Source organism: Schistocerca nitens, chromosome 2 (assembly GCF_023898315.1).
Source record: "Schistocerca nitens isolate TAMUIC-IGC-003100 chromosome 2, iqSchNite1.1, whole genome shotgun sequence".
NCBI classification, from domain to species: domain Eukaryota; kingdom Metazoa; phylum Arthropoda; class Insecta; order Orthoptera; family Acrididae; genus Schistocerca; species Schistocerca nitens.
The window spans coordinates 451324630-451344335 of record NC_064615.1 but is presented as its reverse complement, the minus strand read 5'-3'; the positions used below and the strand labels follow the sequence as shown (position 1 = coordinate 451344335).

At 39.5% G+C, this 19706-nt stretch overlaps 1 protein-coding gene across 1 annotated transcript in view; it reads left to right on the top strand.

The window, feature by feature from the left end:
- The first annotated feature begins 403 nt into the window (after nucleotides 1-403).
- Nucleotides 404-19706, top strand: part of LOC126236323 (T-cell activation inhibitor, mitochondrial-like) — a 356623-nt gene continuing 337320 nt past the window's right edge. Inside the window, exon 1 of the mRNA XM_049945539.1 lies at nucleotides 404-547. Within this exon, the coding sequence (XP_049801496.1) occupies nucleotides 525-547 (23 nt within the window). The 5' untranslated portion in view covers nucleotides 404-524. The remainder of the gene's footprint in view (nucleotides 548-19706) is intronic.

Below are 19706 nucleotides of genomic sequence, written 5' to 3'. Positions count from 1 at the left end.
TGCCACGAGAGATTTTCAAGAACAAATTTGTAAGAGACTTAAAACTAGTCCACTTTACGGTATTCAGCCTTTTTTTAAACTCACATGTCAATAGCAGCTTAATGTATATAAGGTAAAATTTGTATTGTTACGAATTATTTGTATTTATCAATTTTGTAAGTTTTGACGCAGTCTATCCAGCCATGGGTGGTGAACAACACAGACTTGGTGCTAAAGTTAATCAAGTAATAAATCAAACCAAACTACAAAGAAATGCACTGTATTTGTAATGTATATAGTTAAACGATACTTCACTTGCCTATTGCATAATAAAATAAAGTAACAAAAAGGTAGTGCCTTGATAGAAAACACTTTGGAAAGATATGTAGAAATTCAGTCATAGACAGTGTTTGTATCATGTGCAGGTTGTAAACATCAGTGGTCTGTGGTGTTATTGCGTAGAGCTTAAGGTTGCAGTTTGACATTCGAGTTCTTAAACGTTGTCGCTGCAGTTGCGTTCAAAATCAGTTTTGTTGTAACTGTCAATGGAGAAATGTTTCACGAAGTGGTACGAGTTGCAAATTAACATGTACTTGTTGGAAATAGAGCATATTTTACATAATTGCAGAAGTATCATACCTATTAAATTTTACAATCGCCACCGCATTCGCTGATGAAAGGCTACAAGAATATTAGTTTAGCAGGAAAAGAAAATAAATACGCGAAAACTTAAACTTTTTCACACAAAAATGACTGATGATAATTTTGTACACTGACACAAGGGAAAAAGCAGTGGTTTATTGCAGTGAAAATCATCATCAGTCACACATTTTTTATTCACACAGTGTTTGAGAAAAAGATTTTTCACAATGCACATCCGGTTATACGTGTTATGTTCTTCAATAATCGTGTTTGGCGACTCCGTAGCAAAATCTTCTGTCATTCGAGGTGTGCAACATTATTTATTGAAGGCACCCACTAACATTTTCGAAACTAGTGGCAGAAACCAGGTCAAATTCACTCATCTATAACTGAGAAATAGTACTATCTCCGGAACAGCGAAGTTTATGTAAACGCGTATGTTTGAAAGCATAACAATAAAGTAAGTTAGAAAATATGTAATTTTTTAAAAGCATTCCCATCGTAGGTCAAGAAGTTGGATCTAGATGCTAACGGCACAGGAATGAATGAGACATTGAAAGCAATGGATGGTGTAGATAGTTTGATTTACCTATTAGCGAAAGGTGGTTCCAACGTAAGAATACTCTTCTTTCTGCTTGAGGTCATGTCGTTTTTGTTTCCTCATAGCGTTTATGCCCTATTGTGGTGTCTCAAATTGTGTTCTTAATAACCATATGTATGTACACAGATAAACCCCAGAAATTCTATTTATTACGTTCCAGGAAATAGCTTTAAATAGTGAATCTAAGAACATACTACAACCCCAAGATGTATAGCTACTGTAAGAACTGCGAGGAAAAGACTAGTGCCCGAAGTTTTTAATGAATAATTCAATCCCCGGCTCCCAATGTGAATGGAACGGAAAGAAGCGCTAGTAACTGATATAGTGAAAAGTATGTTCTGCTATAAACTTAACGGTGGTTAACATACTATGGGCGTGGATGTAGATTTTTACATTGAGAGTGATTGTGATCATAATTTGTGTGTGTGTGTGTGTGTGTGTGTGTGTGTGTGTGTGTCACATGGAAGTTCAATGTTCAACTGCAGAAAGTGTTTCTCGTCAAGTGAAATTCCTACTGGTAGTTGAGGAAATACAAAGCAATGCGGGGGTTTGGTGTGACTATTATTGACACGCAAACAGTTATTCAGATGGGTTACAAACAGATAAACAAGGTGAAAAAAATGTTAGTGTACCAGAGAAAGTGTGGAACTTATGTATAATGTTATAAATATCTTACAGAATAATGAAAGCAAGTAAATAATGTTTGGTAAACTGTGTAACATATTCATTGCTTCCGCTAACTTGTACGTTATTTAAATATGGGAACCCAAATATTGGAGCTAGAAGATCATAAATGTGTAGTATGCTTTCGCAAAAGGCATTTGGAAAACGCGGAATTGCCATATGGGTAACAAAGAGTCCAAGTTCAGAACTGTAGACAATAATTTGTGTATATCAACATATGGAAGTGCATTCATGTCGACTGTTACTTCCTGCAAGCACACTTTAAATTATTACAATTTACAGACCTCCACTGACAGTTTCAAACGTTTGTGGGTAAGAGAAATAAATAAAAAAATGTATGGCTGCTTATGGTTGTGTTAGTAATTTCTTAAGATTCACAACAGAGAATGACAGTTAAGCAATTTAAACTAAATCATTTGCTTTCACCTGATAAAACTGATGTTGCAGAAATTCAATATAGTAACATTTTAATGTATCATTGTGTACACCAGACTAATGCATGTTGTTGCCATGAAAACACACAGTAGTGTTGGCAAATAAAACACCAATGTTTATGATGAAATAAACAGAGTAAAATTTATAGTTTGTGATTGCAGTGATAAAAGTAAATCCTTTATTCAGAATAATATCTCAAACTTCACCCTTCTTAACCAAGTTGATCAGTTAAACTTGACACCGACGCATTATTACGGAAACTGGGAATTGCTACAGGAAATAGCTCTTATTGTGTAAACTGCCAATGAATTTCAGTTGATCTCATTTAAACAATTTTGATACATTCACAGAAGCTATAAAAAATTTAAAGGGATGTTTAAGATTTATAACTCTGTGAGTGAAGTAAAAAAATAGCCACTAATGTAAAGGAAAACACAAATTTACTCAAGTAGCAGGGTAAAGTAGATTTTGAAAAGGAATGGTCAAGTTGTATGATAAAACGTGTAGAAAACATTTTTAGAAAGAGCTTGTCATGTAAGATGACATAGCTAAATACACTCGACTAAAAAGCATGTGGTGATCTTTACATTCTGAATAGTGTTAACAGGCATTAAGTCTGTTGAGGTTGTTATGACTTGTAACTCCCAAAAACGTAAAAAGTTATTAAATATTGATAGATTATTAAGCAAAGTTTAAGTGCCTGTTTTACCCTAATACCTTTCCATGTGTGTTTTGCACCACATGAACAAGTAATTGTTCCAGACATCAAATGGTTGATGTGATCCTTTTTCCAAAGACTGTTTGACACATTCTTTGCATTAATCTGTCCTCTGCAAGCCTTTTCATTTCTGCATAGCTACTGCTTACCATCCCGTGGTCTCTCTTTTACAATCTCCTCCGCCCTCCCCACCCACTTACCTACATTACCAAATACGTGATTTCTTGATGCCTCGGGATGTGTCCTATTAGCTGACCCTTCCTTTTAGTCAAGTTTGGTACCCCATCCTTAGTTACCCGATTTACCCATTTAACCATCAGTGTTTTCTGTATATAATATTTGAAAAGCATCTATTCTCTTTTTGTCTGAGTTGCTTATTGTTACACTACATACAGATACCTTCAGAAAGGACTTACAAACATTGGAATTTATGTTAATTGTTTGCAAGTTTCTCTTTCTTAAATGCTTTCCTTGTATTTGTTGCCAGTCTGGATTTTATAGCCACTCTGTTTCAGCCATCAGTTATTTTACTGCCCAAATAGCAAAACTCATCTGCTGCCTTTAGTGTCTCACTTTCATCTAATTCCTTCGGTATTGTTTGACTTAATTCATTTTTCTTTCATTGACATTAATCTTGCAACCTCTTCTCAAGACTCCATTCCTTTCAACAAGTCTTCCAAGTCATTTGCTGTCTTTTAAAGAAGTACAGTGGCATTGGCAAACTTTTAAAGTTTTTAATTCTTCTTCTTGAACATTTAATTACCTTTTCCAACTTCTGTTCAGTTTCTGTTTCTGCTTGCCAAACATACAGGTTGCATAATGTTCCAGACAATCTGCAACCCAGTCTCACTCCCTTCTCAACTCCTACTTCCCTTGATTTAGTTAGTTAAGTGTTCTATTGATCAACCTCATAGTAACCATTTTGATGTGGAACGTGTCAAGTGCATAAGAAATGCACACATGAATGAAGGCCTCCTTCTTGTTATTTATTTTAAAAAGAAGAGCTTAAAATTTTTGTTAGCTACCCCATGGCCTAAAAATTGCACAAAATACATATATTAAATACCTATAGATTTATTTGTTCCTATTCAAGAATTCATCTGTGGTATAGAAGGAATTGTCAAGGAGATTTCAGTTTATTTTTAAAACTGTTACTGCCGTCTGGTAATTTATCGAAAAGTTTTACAGCAGCATATTTTACCCCTTCCCGTGCCAACAATAGGTTAAGTAGAGGATAGTGTAAGTCTTTCTTTCTTCTGGTATTGTATCATGAATGTCACTATTTTTTTAAACTGGTCCATGTTGTTGAGAACAAATTTCATTACTGAGTAAATGTACTGTGACGCTGTTACAAGAATTCCCGACCTTTTAAAGAGATGTCTACAAGATGTGCGACTGTGAGCCCCACACATTATTGTAACCACTTTCTTTTGAGCAGTGAATACTTTTTGCAATAAATGTTGAGTTACCCCAAAATATTATTCCGTATGACATCAGATACTGAAAGTATGCAAAGTAAGTTAGCTTGCTAATTTCTATATTCTCAAAATTAGCAATTATTCTGGTTGCAAACGTTGCTTCACCTAGTCGCTTTAGGAGATCCAAAATATGAATTTTCCAATTGCGGTTCTCATCCACATATATATACTCCCAAAAACTTAGCATGATCTACCCTGGCTACCGAGTTCTGTTTATGTGTTATATTTTTGATGAAGGAACTGTACTCCTTGCAGTAGAAAATTGGACATACTGTGGTTTTTCAAAGTTCAGAGAAAATCCATTCACAGAAAACCAGTCAATAAATTTTCCAAAGATGTTATTTGTATCATTTTATATTGGAGTTTCTTTTACTGGATTAATAATGATGCTTGTATCATCAGCAAACAGTGTCAGTTTAGCTTCTTGTTTCAGATAAGGAGGGAGGTCATTCACATACATCAATAACAGAAGGGGACCCATGATCAAACCCTGTGGAACACCTAATGTACACTCCTGGAAATGGAAAAAAGAACACATTGACACCGGTGTGTCAGACCCACCATACTTGCTCCGGACACTGCGAGAGGGCTGTACAAGCAATGATCACACGCACAGCACAGCGGACACACCAGGACCCGCGGTGTTGGCCGTCGAATGGCGCTAGCTGCGCAGCATTTGTGCACCGCCGCCGTCAGTGTCAGCCAGTTTGCCGTGGCATACGGAGCTCCATCGCAGTCTTTAACACTGGTAGCATGCCGCGACAGCGTGGATGTGAACCGTATGTGCAGTTGACGGACTTTGAGCGAGGGCGTATAGTGGGCATGCGGGAGGCCGGGTGGACGTACCGCCGAATTGCTCAACACGTGGGGCGTGAGGTCTCCACAGTACATCGATGTTGTCGCCAGTGGTCGGCGGAAGGTGCACGTGCCCGTCGACCTGGGACCGGACTGCAGCGACGCACGGATGCACGCCAAGACCGTAGGATCCTACGCAGTGCCGTAGGGGACCGCACCGCCACTTCCCAGCAAATTAGGGACACTGTTGCTCCTGGGGTATCGGCGAGGACCATTCGCAACCGTCTCCATGAAGCTGGGCTACGGTCCCGCACACTGTTAGGCCGTCTTCCGCTCACGCCCCAACATCGTGCAGCCCGCCTCCAGTGGTGTCGCGACAGGCGTGAATGGAGGGACGAATGGAGACGTGTCGTCTTCAGCGATGAGAGTCGCTTCTGCCTTGGTGCCAATGATGGTCGTATGCGTGTTTGGCGCCGTGCAGGTGAGCGCCACAATCAGGACTGCATACGACCGAGGCACACAGGGCCAACACCCAGCATCATGGTGTGGGGAGCGATGTCCTACACTGGCCGTACACCACTGGTGATCGTCGAGGGGACACTGAATAGTGCACGGTACATGCAAACCGTCATCGAACCCATCGTTCTACCATTCCTAGACCGGCAAGGGAACTTGCTGTTCCAACAGGACAATGCACGTCCGCATGTATCCCGTGCCACCCAACGTGCTCTAGAAGGTGTAAGTCAACTACCCTGGCCAGCAAGATCTCCGGATCTGTCCCCCATTGAGCATGTTTGGGACTGGATGAAGCGTCGTCTCACGCGGTCTGCACGTCCAGCACGAACGCTGGTCCAACTGAGGCGCCAGGTGGAAATGGCATGGCAAGCCGTTCCACAGGACTACATCCAGCATCTCTACGATCGTCTCCATGGGAGAATAGCAGCCTGCATTGCTGCGAAAGGTGGATATACACTGTACTAGTGCCGACATTGTGCATGCTCTGTTGCCTGTGTCTATGTGCCTGTGGTTGTGTCAGTGTGATCATGTGATGTATCTGACCCCAGGAATGTGTCAATAAAGTTTCCCCTTCCTGGGACAATGAATTCACGGTGTTCTTATTTCAATTTCCAGGAGTGTAATTTCACCCCAGTTAGATGAAGTGGGAAACTTCCTTAAATCACTTAAACCATATAAAGAAACTGTTTGCTTCCTGTTGTGTAGATATAACTTAAACCACTAATATGCTATTCGATTTATACCATAGAACCACAATTTTTTTAACATAATGCCATGGTTCACTCAATCAAATGCTTTGGATAAGTCACAGAAGATTCCTATTGGTGACATTTTACTATTTAAACACACTATTATGTGGGCAGTGAAATTGTACATTGCTGTCTCAGTGGAACAGCATTTTTGAAATCCAAGCTGTGGTTTACTAAGTATCCCATTACTGCTGACATGGCCAACCACTCTTGGGTACATTGCTTCCTCGACAGTTTTTGAAAATGCTGTGAGCAAGGATACTGTCCAGTAATTATTGACATTTTTGGTGTCCCCTTTTTTGTAGAGAGGCTTGACAGTGGCGTATTTTAACCTGTCTGGGAAAATACCTTGAGTTAGTGATGCATTACAGATGTGATTCAGGATATCAGCTGTAACTGCTCCACATTTTTTTAATATCTTGTTATAGATGTCATCTACCCCAACAGAACATTTATTTTTCAAAGATTTAATGATTTTCCTTATTTAACAGGAGGTTCTTAGATGAAAATTAATCTGGTAAGGATTTCTCAAAACTGACTCTTCCATGTACTGCAAGGCGTTTTCTTTTGAACTATTATCACCAATGATAAAATCTTCTTGGGTTGACAGCTGAGTCAATGTGTTCTCAAGTAACATTTCAGGAAGTTCCTTACTTGCCACCTTCAGGCGAAGTGTCGGGTTCACGTCTCGTCCAGTTCTTTGTAGCTGCTGGACTACGAGCTTGTCTGCATCCTCGGCACCGGTTGGGCGAATCAGGTGCAAGTAGAATCAGCGTAGCAGCGCATGGCGGGGAGGAGCCGCGGTCACCAGGTCCTGGCGTCTTGTCTCGGTGTGGCCTGTTTATTCCATCCGCCGCCACAGACCTGCCTCCATCGGTGTGCTCTCATCTTATTCTTGATAATGTTGTGTTCCATGTGGTGCTGAGTTGGAAGCCACTATCCTGGTTGACCAGGTTATCACTGACATATCTCCACTGCCTCTTTAATAAGAGAGTCCCAAAACCTTTCGCCGTACACAGCCTCTTGGTTTCTTCAAATTGAAATGTGTGTTCTGTGCTCTGCTACCGTGGAGATCTTTCTGCCATCAATATATATCACATGTAAATGTAGGAAGGTAGAATGTAAGTACTTTTGGATTGAAGGAGACCACATACTGAAAGGCAGAAGCACTGTAATTGTATGTCACACACGCAAGAAAGAAAACTTGCTAGTTTTTAGAGGTATCCTTTTTTGAGCTAGACCAAAATACACACAGGAAACAAGTAGACACCCACAAATATGCCTATGTCCCTACATGGTGCCGGCTGGATGAACAGTAAATGCGCTGACCATATAGGGTTGTGTGTGTGTGTGTGTGTGTGTGTGTGTGTGTGTGTGTGTGTGTGTGTGTGTGTGTGTGTGTGTGTGTACGCGCATTTTTTTCCATGTATATTTTGTGTGTGTGTGCACGCGCATTTTTTTCCATGTATATTTTACTCTAGCTCGTAAAAGGAATACTCCAAAAGCTGGCATTTTTTTTTTCTTTTGTATGTGCCTCTGAATGCTTCTGCCTTTTAGTGAGTGATCTTCTTTAATCCAAAAGTACTTACACAATCCCTCATGTGAGGGTCGCAAACACAAGATAAGAGAATCTGCACTCACAAAGAAGCATATGGACAGTCATTTTTCCATTTGCAAGTGGAACAAGAGAGTGAATGACTAGCAGTGGTACAAGGTGCACTCTGCCATGCACCATATGTTGGCTGTGGAGTATAAATGCAGAGGGGGTATAGGGTGGAGTTCCAGACATCTAATGCAAGGCTTTCATGAGACTTCACTCTTATGGCTAAAGTATTATGATAGATGATGAACAGGATTATTTACTATTTTCAGTGTTAAGTATATCTTTTGTTGTACTTCCGATAAAGCTTCTGTTGTCAGGAATATTTGTACTTTCTTAGATATGTAAACTAATACACCAATCAAGAATGGAATTCCAGAAGGACTTACCACAGAACATAACATTTTAATTTATTTGTCTAATGCATCCTGGCGCACAAATCTCAACATTGTTTCAGAGCAACTAATTATTTTTTAATATTGCAGATAAAATTAGTAACTGTTTAATTTAATATTTGTATTAAGTTATATACACCAGTTATTAGGCATAAGGAAGCATCATGTTGTAGGGCTGGTTATAGTCTGTTATTTGGGTTGATATCCTTTTCATTACTGGGGCATACTTCCATATCATTATTGTGTCAGCTATTGTTTGTGTTACATACAAGACCTCCTTCCGTTTAGCTAATGATGTATGCCCATCAGAAGAGAAACTAAATGAATTTTTCTACTGCAGGATACTGTATTAGTTAGGGTAAAATGCATAATGTACCACAGTGTGTGTAATAGAATGTGACTTCATTACTTACATTGTAGCCCAAGGGAGAGTCAGTTACTACAATCTGTTAGTTTTCGTTGTAATTTATAAACATGTGTTAATAATATCATTTAACACTCAAAATTGGCACCTGCTATTCAATAACTGCTGACTGATTTGTTAATGCAAATGTCAGGAAGTTAGACTAATACTACAGAGCAATTACACAATTATTTTATAAGTAATATAATACAGAAAAAGATGTGATAATAGTTTGCAGTGAATACACCATAGCCTATTGGTGTCAACTCTTAATTAACTAGGCCAACTGACAACAGTCTGATAGTACATGTACCATTGTGTGAAGTTAGTAATTAATAAAACAGAGTAGTTCATGTACATATTACTTATAACAAAATTTTCTTTCCAGTTCATGACTAACTGTACTCTGGCAAAGGATCAAGGTCCTTATGCAGCCATAAAAAATGTGGTTGCCTCTCATATTAATTAAAGGTGGATGACTGAGTTCATCAATGTACATACAAGATATACAGTGTTGGTGTTGTATTACCACCAAGGAAAAGAAGTTTTCATAAGTGTAGTGAGGCATTCCTGAGCATGTTGAAACATAATGATTGTGAGCCAATGAACACACAAAAAACTAACAACAGACTATAAATAAGTTGCATAAGTTCGTAGATCACCTTAATTGTGAAGATTTTCATTGCTGACTGAAACCTGTAGTCTGAAGACCTACAGGTTTGTGAACATAGACATGAAATAAAAGAAATTTATTCTACAGCATTAGGGGTGACCTGAAATAAATAGAATAATAATCCCCCCCTCCTCCTTCACACATAAACTTAGTAGTTTTGTGAATGTCCTACAGTGCTGTGACCAACCTGTGTTAACACTGCTGTGAGGCATGTGAGCACTTAATTGAGAGCAGTGTCTGTTGTTGCAGTTCAGAGGTGGGAATATACTAGATGCAGTGTACATCTGAATAAGAGAGGGGAAATGTAGATTGGCTGAGCTTCTTGCAGAAAATGTGTGGGAGGGTAGGGGGTTGGGCACACCATCACAGAAAGCAAGATCTCTGTGGTCCCTAGTGTCGCAGAACCTTTTTTTTTTTAGGTTGGAATCAGAATTAAGCTCCTGTTGTGAAAGAATTTAAAATAACGGACGAGCACCACAAAATGAATAAGAATGAGCAGAAAACTAAGATTAGCTTATTTCATCAGATTATTAGAAGATTGAGTGATACGATTAGAAGAGCTCCTTGTCTGTTTGGAAAATTTAGGGAACTCTGAAAAGACAGACATCCTATAGCTATCTGAGCATCACATAACCACAGAGTTAGATAAGTTAAATATGAAGTATTGCATTCCTGCATCTTACTCATGTAGAACTAATATGGGAAAAGCAAGAGTTGTTACATACACTGATGAGCCCAAACATTATGACCATCTGCTTAATAGCTTGTTTGTGCATCTTTTGAACGAAAATTAATCACTGATTCTGTGTATCAGGGATCTGATGGTTCGTCGATAGGTTTGTGGAGGTACATGGCATTAGATGTCTACACACAGGTCATGTAACTCTTGTAAATAACGGGCCTCTGATTTGCTTATGTGGTGTTGGCACCCGATAGCGACCAAGACTGGTTCCATAGGATTTACATCAGGTGAATTTGGTCACAGAGACATCAACATGAATTCACTATAATGCTCCTCAAACCACTTTAGGGTGGTGATGGATCTGAGACATGGACAGTTATACTGCTGAAAGGTGACATCATTGTCGGGGAAGATATCAATTATGAAGGGATGCAGGTGGTTTGAAGTGTCGGCGTGTCTTCAATTACTACCACATGTCCCATGCAAGCACAGGAGAATGTCTCCCATTGCATAATACTTCTCCACCAGCCTGTGTTTGTGGCACACTGCATGTTTCGAGCCACTGTTCACCTCATTGATGGTGTATGTGGAGACGACCATTGATCTAGTGTGGCAAAAATGTGATTCACTCAAGGAGCAAACATGTTTCCATTGATCGATGGTTGAATCCTAATGGTCTTGTGCCCATTGCAGTTTTAATTCATGATGTCGTTGGGCCAACAAGTGAGCAGGTAGGGGTGGTCTGCTGTGGACCTCCATGTTCAATGATGTACAATGAATGGTGTGTCCCAAAACACTTGTGTGTGCACTAGCAATGTGCTCTTTTGGGAGAGATGCCAAAGATCACCATCTATCCTACTTTACAGAGCAGGCAAGCCCCCAAATCCCATATTTTGTGAAGAGTCGTGCATGCCCAACCACTTAGTGCCTACTGCTAGTTTCACTGTCCTTTTACCTCCTTCTGTAGATGCTCATGGCAACAGAACAAGAAAACATTCAATCAGCTTTGCCATTTTCAGTATCTGCTTAATAATAATCTGCCCTTTGTTGATGTCGCTTATCTCAATGGATTTCCCCATTTGCAGCCCATATATTCACTAGGGTGATCACCTGTCTGGGTCTGCTCCGCTTACACACATTTTTGTTACCACGATACGTGCCTGCTACACCACCAGGGGGCATCCAGTGTCACAGTGTGCAGTGGTCATAATGTTTTGGCTTATCAGTATATATTGAGACAGAACATAAGTTCAGAAACATTGAGAGAATTAGATTTTCTAGTGATCAGCACAAAGAAGTGTTTGCTTGTGAATTAATACTGAAAAATAGATCACTTTTAATTGTAACTATATATAGATCCCTGCTGAGAAACTTTGATGTGTCTATGAGGAATTTGGATTTCTCACTAGATACTCACCAAGCAGCGGCTGAAGACACACACACACACACACACACACACACACACACACACACACACACACACACACACACACACAAAAAAAAAAAGAAAGTTATAATTAGGTAAACTTTCAGAGCCAGCAGCTCCTGCTTCATGCAGAAGGGTTGAAGGGGAAGGAAGAGGGGTGAAGGAAAAGTACAGGAGTGGTCTAGGAAAAGGGGTAGATTTCGGGGAAAGTCACACACAACTTCAGGACAGGGGAGACTTACCGGAGAGGATGAGAAATTTTTCCTTCACCTCTGTTCCTCCCCCTTCAACCCTTCTGCCTGAAGAAGGAGCCACTGATTCGAAAATTTGCATTATTATATCATAGTTTTATGTGTATGTTATGCTGCCGCTTGATGAGTAGATTTTTTAATTTATCCAATTACATATATGGTCAAAATTGACAGTTAATAGTCTGCGGTGATTTCAGTGTAGATTTTGTAAAGGATTCTGATAGGAAAATTGATCTGGAAACCTTTCTTTGATTCTGCAATTTGATCTCAGTAATTAAGTTTCCAATACAGGTGGGTAAAGACAGTAGGACCCCAATTGTTTGTTGTTTTTTTTTTTTTGCTGAATCTCAAAGCAAGAAAATAACTAAATACCCAGTAATAAATTTTCTCCCTACACAGTTGCAATAGGTATTCAGTGGCAATCAGAATAATTAATCACTCCATAACAGATGTTTCCAAATTGGTTTACTCTAGATGACTTGGGATGAAATTTGTAACGAACCAAATGGTGGCATAAAATTTTATCTATTCCATGATAAATTAATTTCATTATTTGAAAATAGCTTTCCACATAAGCTAATTAGCTATATAAAAAATCATGGATCACTAGAGGGAGTAAACTATCCTGTAAAAGGAAAAGGGAAGTAGATCTGTTGGCAAGATCAAGTAGATAAATTTAGACAACACTGTCCATGGAGCGCAGGGATCTGGTGCTATACTTTCGTTGAAACAACAGTCAAGATCACAATAACATTTGTTTATTATGATCGGTTTCGACTTATGTTAAAGCCATCCTCAGATTTTTGGCCTCCTTATGGCTGGTGCTAGCAGCTCCTCAGTTTTCCACATGTTACCACAATCATACACTGGGATCTTGGTAACACATGAAAAACGGAGGAGCTGCCAGTGCTAGCCACAGGGGCCAAAAATAAATAAATAAATAAATAAATAAAAACTGAGGATGGCTTTAACAAAGTCAAAACTGGCCATAAAAAACAAATGTTATTGCGGTCCCAACTGTTGTTTTAACCAAAGAACAATTAAGAGATCCTGCAGTAGTTGCAAACAACAACAACTACAACAACAACAACAACAACAACAACTACTACTACTACTACTACTACTACTAAACATTACCAAGAAAAGTTATTAAAAATCGAGGAACTTGCACATTATGTCAGGAATTAGTAATTCCAACCACAGACTTAAGGCCACATGGAGTGCAGTGAAATGAGACTGTACAGTCAGGCATAGAACGGGATAACATCACTATTGAATTAAATGGAAGGCCTGTAAAAGGTGAGACAGAGTTGCCATTTATGTTTAATAACCATTTCCTAAATAAAGGGACAAACAGTTAAAGATAAAAATTACAGCAGAGTGTTGAAAAAGCAGCTCTCCTCCTGAAATTAAGAAAATTATGTATTCTCTCAAAAATAAATGCTCAACTGGATGTGATCATGTGTCCAGTAGAGAACCAAAGATTTGTTTCTATATAATAAACCCTGTTTTATCTGAAATATTTAATGCATCACTAAGTCAAGGCATTTTCCAGAGAGACACTAATATGCATTCTTAAATCCCTTTACAGGGAAGGTGATAGAGAGATGTCAGTAACTACTGACCTTTATCACAACTGACATCTTTATTGTAAATTTTTGAGAAGGTGATGTATTCTAGAATATAATCTCACCTGAGCTTCAATAATACCCTCAGCAAATCACAGTTTGGATTTAAGAAGAGTTGCTCTTCTGAGAATCCCATTTACAAGTTAACCCACAAAATTTTTCAAGCAGTACTTAATACACAACAAGCAGAATTAGTTCTTTTTGTGGATGACACTAGTATTGTAATCAATATAAGCAGGCATGCAGTAACAGAAGAAATGGTAAACAATGTTCTTAAAAGTATATTTACAGGTCTTTTGTGAATGGCCTCTATCTCAATTTCAAACAGGCACAACATATTTAGTTCTGCTCATCAGAAGGTACTACACCAATGACAAGTCTAAGATATGTATTGATGATAATGTAAAGTGAAAAAAGCACAATTTGGAGCTCCTAAAGCAATGTAGCTCAGCCACATTTACACCCAGAATAATTGCAAATGTTGGTAAGAGAGAAATCAGTAATCTGACATTTTGTGTCTTTGCTTTCTGTAATGTCATATGGGCTAGTTTTCTGGGGCAAGTCAGATTTGAAAAAGAAAGTCTTCATTGCTCAAAAAATGCTGTAAGAATAGTATGTGCTGCTCAATCGTGATCATCTCTGACCTGGTCAGGAATCGAACCCGAGCCCCTCGCATAATATTCTGTTACACTGGCCATTCAGCTATGAAGGTACACATTATGCCACTTTAAGTAAATGATCAGCATGTAGCATTATTTACAAAATAATTTGTAATGTGAATATAAAATGTCTCATTCCACATTATTACAATCTATGGTGCAAATGATCCATGGAATATAAAAGTACTTTTCCATCCGAAACTTGCACCAGAACAGCACTGAGCCCATACCCACTGGAATCTGTGTGTAGTTCTGTATGCGCTCTCTCATCATACAGACCAAGTACAGGGTCAGTCATCAGAGCTTTTCGCAGCACACCGAAAGAATCTTGTTGAGCACCACCACAGACAAATTTAGCATCAGCTTTTAACAACTCTTGGAGTGGCCTGGCTTTGATACAAAAGTCTTTGATAAAATGACGGTAATAAGAACATAATCCGGGGAACCTTCTCACATCTCTAATGCTTTTAGGAATAGGAAATTTCGTTATAGATGTCACCTTTTCTGGGTCTGGCCACACACCTTCGTTTGACACAAGGTGTCCAAATATTTTGATTTCTTTTGCTCCAAAGACACAATTTTTTTTGATTAAGTTTCAGTCCACATTGTTGGAGACACTTAAGAACACCCCTCAGTCTTTTTATATGTTAATCAAATGTCTCTGAGGACACTATAATGTCATCTAAATAACAAAGACACATCATGCACTTCAGGTGCCTTAGAAGATTATCCATCATTCGTTCGAAAGTTGCTGGTGCATTACACAAACCAAACAGCATTACCTTGAACTCACACAGGCCCTCAAGGGTGATGAATGCAGTTTTCTCACGATCAGCCTCATATACTTTGATTTGCCAGTATCCTGAGTAAGTGTCCATGGTTGAGAAAAACTTAGCCCCCTTCAGACAATCTAGTGTATCGTCAATTTGTGGAAGAGGGTAAACATCCTTTTTAGTTATCTTATTAAGCTTCCTGTCATCAACACAAAAGCGCCAACTGCCATCCTTCTTCCTGACGAGGACCACTGGTGATGAACATGGGCTCTGCGAAGGCTGAACAATGTCGTTCTTCATCATTTTCTCTACCTTGTCGCGAATTATTTGACATTGCATTGCTGACACACGGTATGCTCTCTGGCTTATTGGGGTATGCTCTCTGGCTTATTGGTTGATGGTCTCCAGTACTAATCCGGTGCTTCACTATCGATTTGTCTAATTTGCTCTTCACCTCTGGATTGAAGCATTCAGAGAATTCTTGAGGAATGGCAAGTAGCTTCTTCTGTTGTTCCTTAGTGAGATCTGGTGATAGTCGTGCTAGAAGATCTTGTCTCCTAGTGGTAGCACTAATTTTGCCCACAGACTCGGCATGGGAGGTTTCTATGACATTCAGCTGTTCTGCAATTAACGGCTCAGCATTTGCTATGCACTTGCATCTTGGAAGGATCTGCGGTTCGCGGCAACAGTTAACTATTCACAATTCACCGAATCTGTTCTTAAACGAGACAACAGAGGCTGGGATGACCAAGTTATTCTTCAGTGGTATGCTGCTCTTACATTCCACTACAAGATCCGTGGGTTGATGCATGGGATGACACATGACAGTTACCTTTCTAGCGCTGACTGCAGGAATGATCACTTCATCCAGCACACATAGTCTCCACACACTCGGATGCACATCTTCCTGTCCACAGTATCTCATCTGGTCTAAAATAATCTTCGAGTGACCACAATCTATAATCGCCTGAGAAGCTTTCAAAAAGTTCCATCCGAGAATGACATCATGAATACACTCTTGTAAGACGATAAATTCTAAGGGCTGTGTATGGCCACTTATACTCACACAAATGACCTATCTTCCTGTAGGTTTTACGTATTTCCCATTAGACACCTTCAGCAGAGATATTTTGTTGTTGACGAATACGGTTTTCTGCAACTGGCAACAGTACTTCTCCGAAATGACTGAATATGATGCTCCAGAGTCCACAAGAGCTTGGGCTGGTCAGCCATCCATGTGGATATTGACGTAGTTTCCTATCATTTTTGTAGTGATTGACAGTGGAGGATTTTTCTCTTCAGTGACCTCACCTCCAAGGAAGGTCACACCCTTTAGTTTTCCATATTGTGGCGGCTAGATGATTGGCTGGAGCTTCTAAACAGCGATGGAGACCTTGATCAGCATGCTGGGGAGCGTCCTCTCCAGCGGCCAGCTTGCGGTGATGGTGACCTTCGTCATCATGCACCCACATCTTGTTCATCTTCATCATCTCAGCGTTGGCGTCAGCTAAGATCGGTCTGCTGTCTTCTGGCTTGGACGTCATCAAATATCCACCGCTTTTCTCGATGATAGCGCACCACATGTCCCCTTCGTCCATAGTGGAAACATACTGGTTGGTTATGCTGGGTCCTTGGTGCCCAGACAGGTTCCTCATGCGGCATTGTAGGAATGTAACTCCACCTGGGTCTCGATTTTTTTCACCGTTTTAAAGGGAAATGAAGGACGAGAAATTGGTTTCACTGTCTGTTCCACTTCCTCCCTTATGGTCCCTTGAAGCATCTCGGTTTTTTGCTCGCTGTGCAATCCAAGTGCCTTCTGAACTTCCTCTCTCATTATCTGACGAAGAACACTTGTGAAATCAGTTGCTTCCTCCATCACAGACATCAATACAACGATTGGAAGCCGTTCAAACTTATTGCGTGTAATTCTTTTTTGATGCATCATCTCGATATACTGGCACCATTATATGAAGTCGTCTGCTGTCAAAACATCCTTCAGAAGTAGGGCTTGATACACACCCTTCATGAGATGTGCAACCTTATCTTTCTCCTTCATTCTAGGATCCACTATCTTACACAGCTTCAAAGTGTCTTGAGTGTAGTATACTGTAGCTTCTCCTGGACGCTGTGCCCTGCAGTTTAATTTATCTTCAGCCTTGCGCTTCTGTTGTTGTGTGTCGCTGAAATACTTGCACAGATCCGCCTGGAATACTTCCCAGCTTGTGAATTTCTCCTCATTGTTCTCATACCATTGCTTGACAGTGCCCTCCAAGTAGAAAAATATGTTAGCCGAACACACAGTGTCATCCCATTTGTTAAATTTGGCTATACACTCATGTACCTTCAGCCACTTGTTTGGATATTGGCCATCGTCACCAGAGAACCCGGAAGGATGTCTCATGTGGTTGCTGTCATCGTAATGTCCTCTTCTTCTTTTGTCTCCGATAGATTGGGATCTGTTGCATATGGCTCGAACTCGCGTTTCTCGCCACGTAAACAACGGCTCTGTCGTGGCCCGATGGAAGCCACTGTGTCGTTGATAATGGGCACTATCACAAGGTACAATACCCAGCGCCTCCACTAGAATAATGTCACGTAGAAGGTGTAAGTAGATGAATAAGGAACACTGACTTCACTTAACGAAGGTTTATTCAGCACTTGCACATACAAGAGCGTGGAGCGAACTGCCTCCGGCCGGAACACATACAGTATATATACAGCTACAGAACATTCCAGTACAATGATTCTTGAAATTTGTGGATACTTCTCGAATGTACTCAAACCGAATATAGAAATTAAAATTCTACAGTCCAGGTGAGTTTTGAACTCGCCACCCTGCATGCAACAGTTTAGTATCATCACCACGGTGCTGCTCACCTAGTCATACGACCACCATGGAGTTTTCTGTGGATAACTGTTTTGCATCTATACTTACATGATTCTTTTAAAATTAAATTTTCAATTTAATGACAGTAAATTTAACTTACGTGCAATACATGTTCAGTAATTGATTTCATAGATAACAAGTAAATGTTTGACTTCCAGCCAGGTATGTGCCTTTTGATCTGATCCCAATTCAATGTGAGGATGAGTGGAGCTTGTTCCAGACTTTACCACCTAAGAATAATCTGAGATGGCCCCATGAACTGAAATCAGGACCTTTGCATCAACAGCCAGCAACACTAACACTTGTTCATCTGGGCAGCATTTCTTGGATAGTTAATCCTGCTGATGGGAGCTTGTCTCCTGAAACACTATTTCTATTTTATCAGCAGTGACCTTAGATTTAGGACTCTCTGTGTCCTAGTCCACACACCAACCTAACTGCATTTTTAATGTTGTGCTGGGGACTCCTTTGACAGTTAGGTGAATGGGTACAATCCATTGCTAGTTTTCCCCCAAATAAAGTTAATGCGATTTACCCATTAACCAAGAAAGTTAATATTGGCATTTTCCAATGCTGAGGTATTGCATATAATGTCCACTTCCATCTGATGTGAGCTAACTGTCTGAAATGCTAGTAACTGGAATTCTGATGCTTTAATGTTTAAGCCCTGACGAAGAGAATATAAGCTAATATCTGTCACACAACCAATCACAACTGATGTGGGCTCATTATAGTCTTTTTCCCATAAAACAAAAGAGGTGTCATTTGCGTAGCTTGTCATGTGTGAATGATAAGGAGGGGATGGTTTAGCAGTATCATTAATCAACATCAGTGAGAGGAAGGTCCAAAAACTTAAGCCGTCAGTAACACCCTGTATTACTGTACCACTAGTCAACTGGAAATAATATAATTTTATCTATTTTGTACAGAAGTTTTGTGCACTTCTTACAGTTATCTAAAAATAGATGTATGGTGGATGCATGAGTAAGTCCTTGATATTGTATATTTTCAATTTATTTAGCTATAGTCCATTGTTAACTGAATCATATGTTTTTTAAAGAACTGAAACCATGCCTGTTGATGCCTACTTTGGTGTACAGGGCTGTGTACTTGGAGAAACTCAGTGGCTCAATGCACAGGGATTGTCCTAACTGTTTAGTAGTATTCCCTGGTTACATCTCAAGTATTCACCTTCTCACTGAATTTACAATGCTCCATACAGAGACGTCAATTTATAAAGCTTTTAACACATGATTGACTATATGCCACATTTTAACAGAGTCAATTTTGTAGCCTTTATTCAAGTCAGCTGTAAATTCGCATTGAAATGGGGTTGTCCTCCATTTTAATTGACCAAAATAATAAAGGGCATTAATTTAAAGTTTTCTTTATTATCTGATCTCATCCTCAAGTAGGAAGACATTCTCTTTTGGTACATGGTTGCTGACTCATCCATTTTTGATGTAGTGAGTAGCCACATATAAGTAGATAACACTGTTTTAATCTTTCAGTACATATAGTAAACATTGTTCTCCTTATCTCCCCCCCCCCCCAACCTACCCCCTCCCTTTTCTCTTTCTTATTAAAATACTTATTGTTGTCCTTGAACTAGAGTATGAATATGAGTTTTTTAATTTTAACCAACATGTAAAGGGAGTAACAGTGATCTGTTCTTGACGATCAGTTAGTTAAAACAAAGACCAGAGAATATCTCATTTATTAAAAGACATCA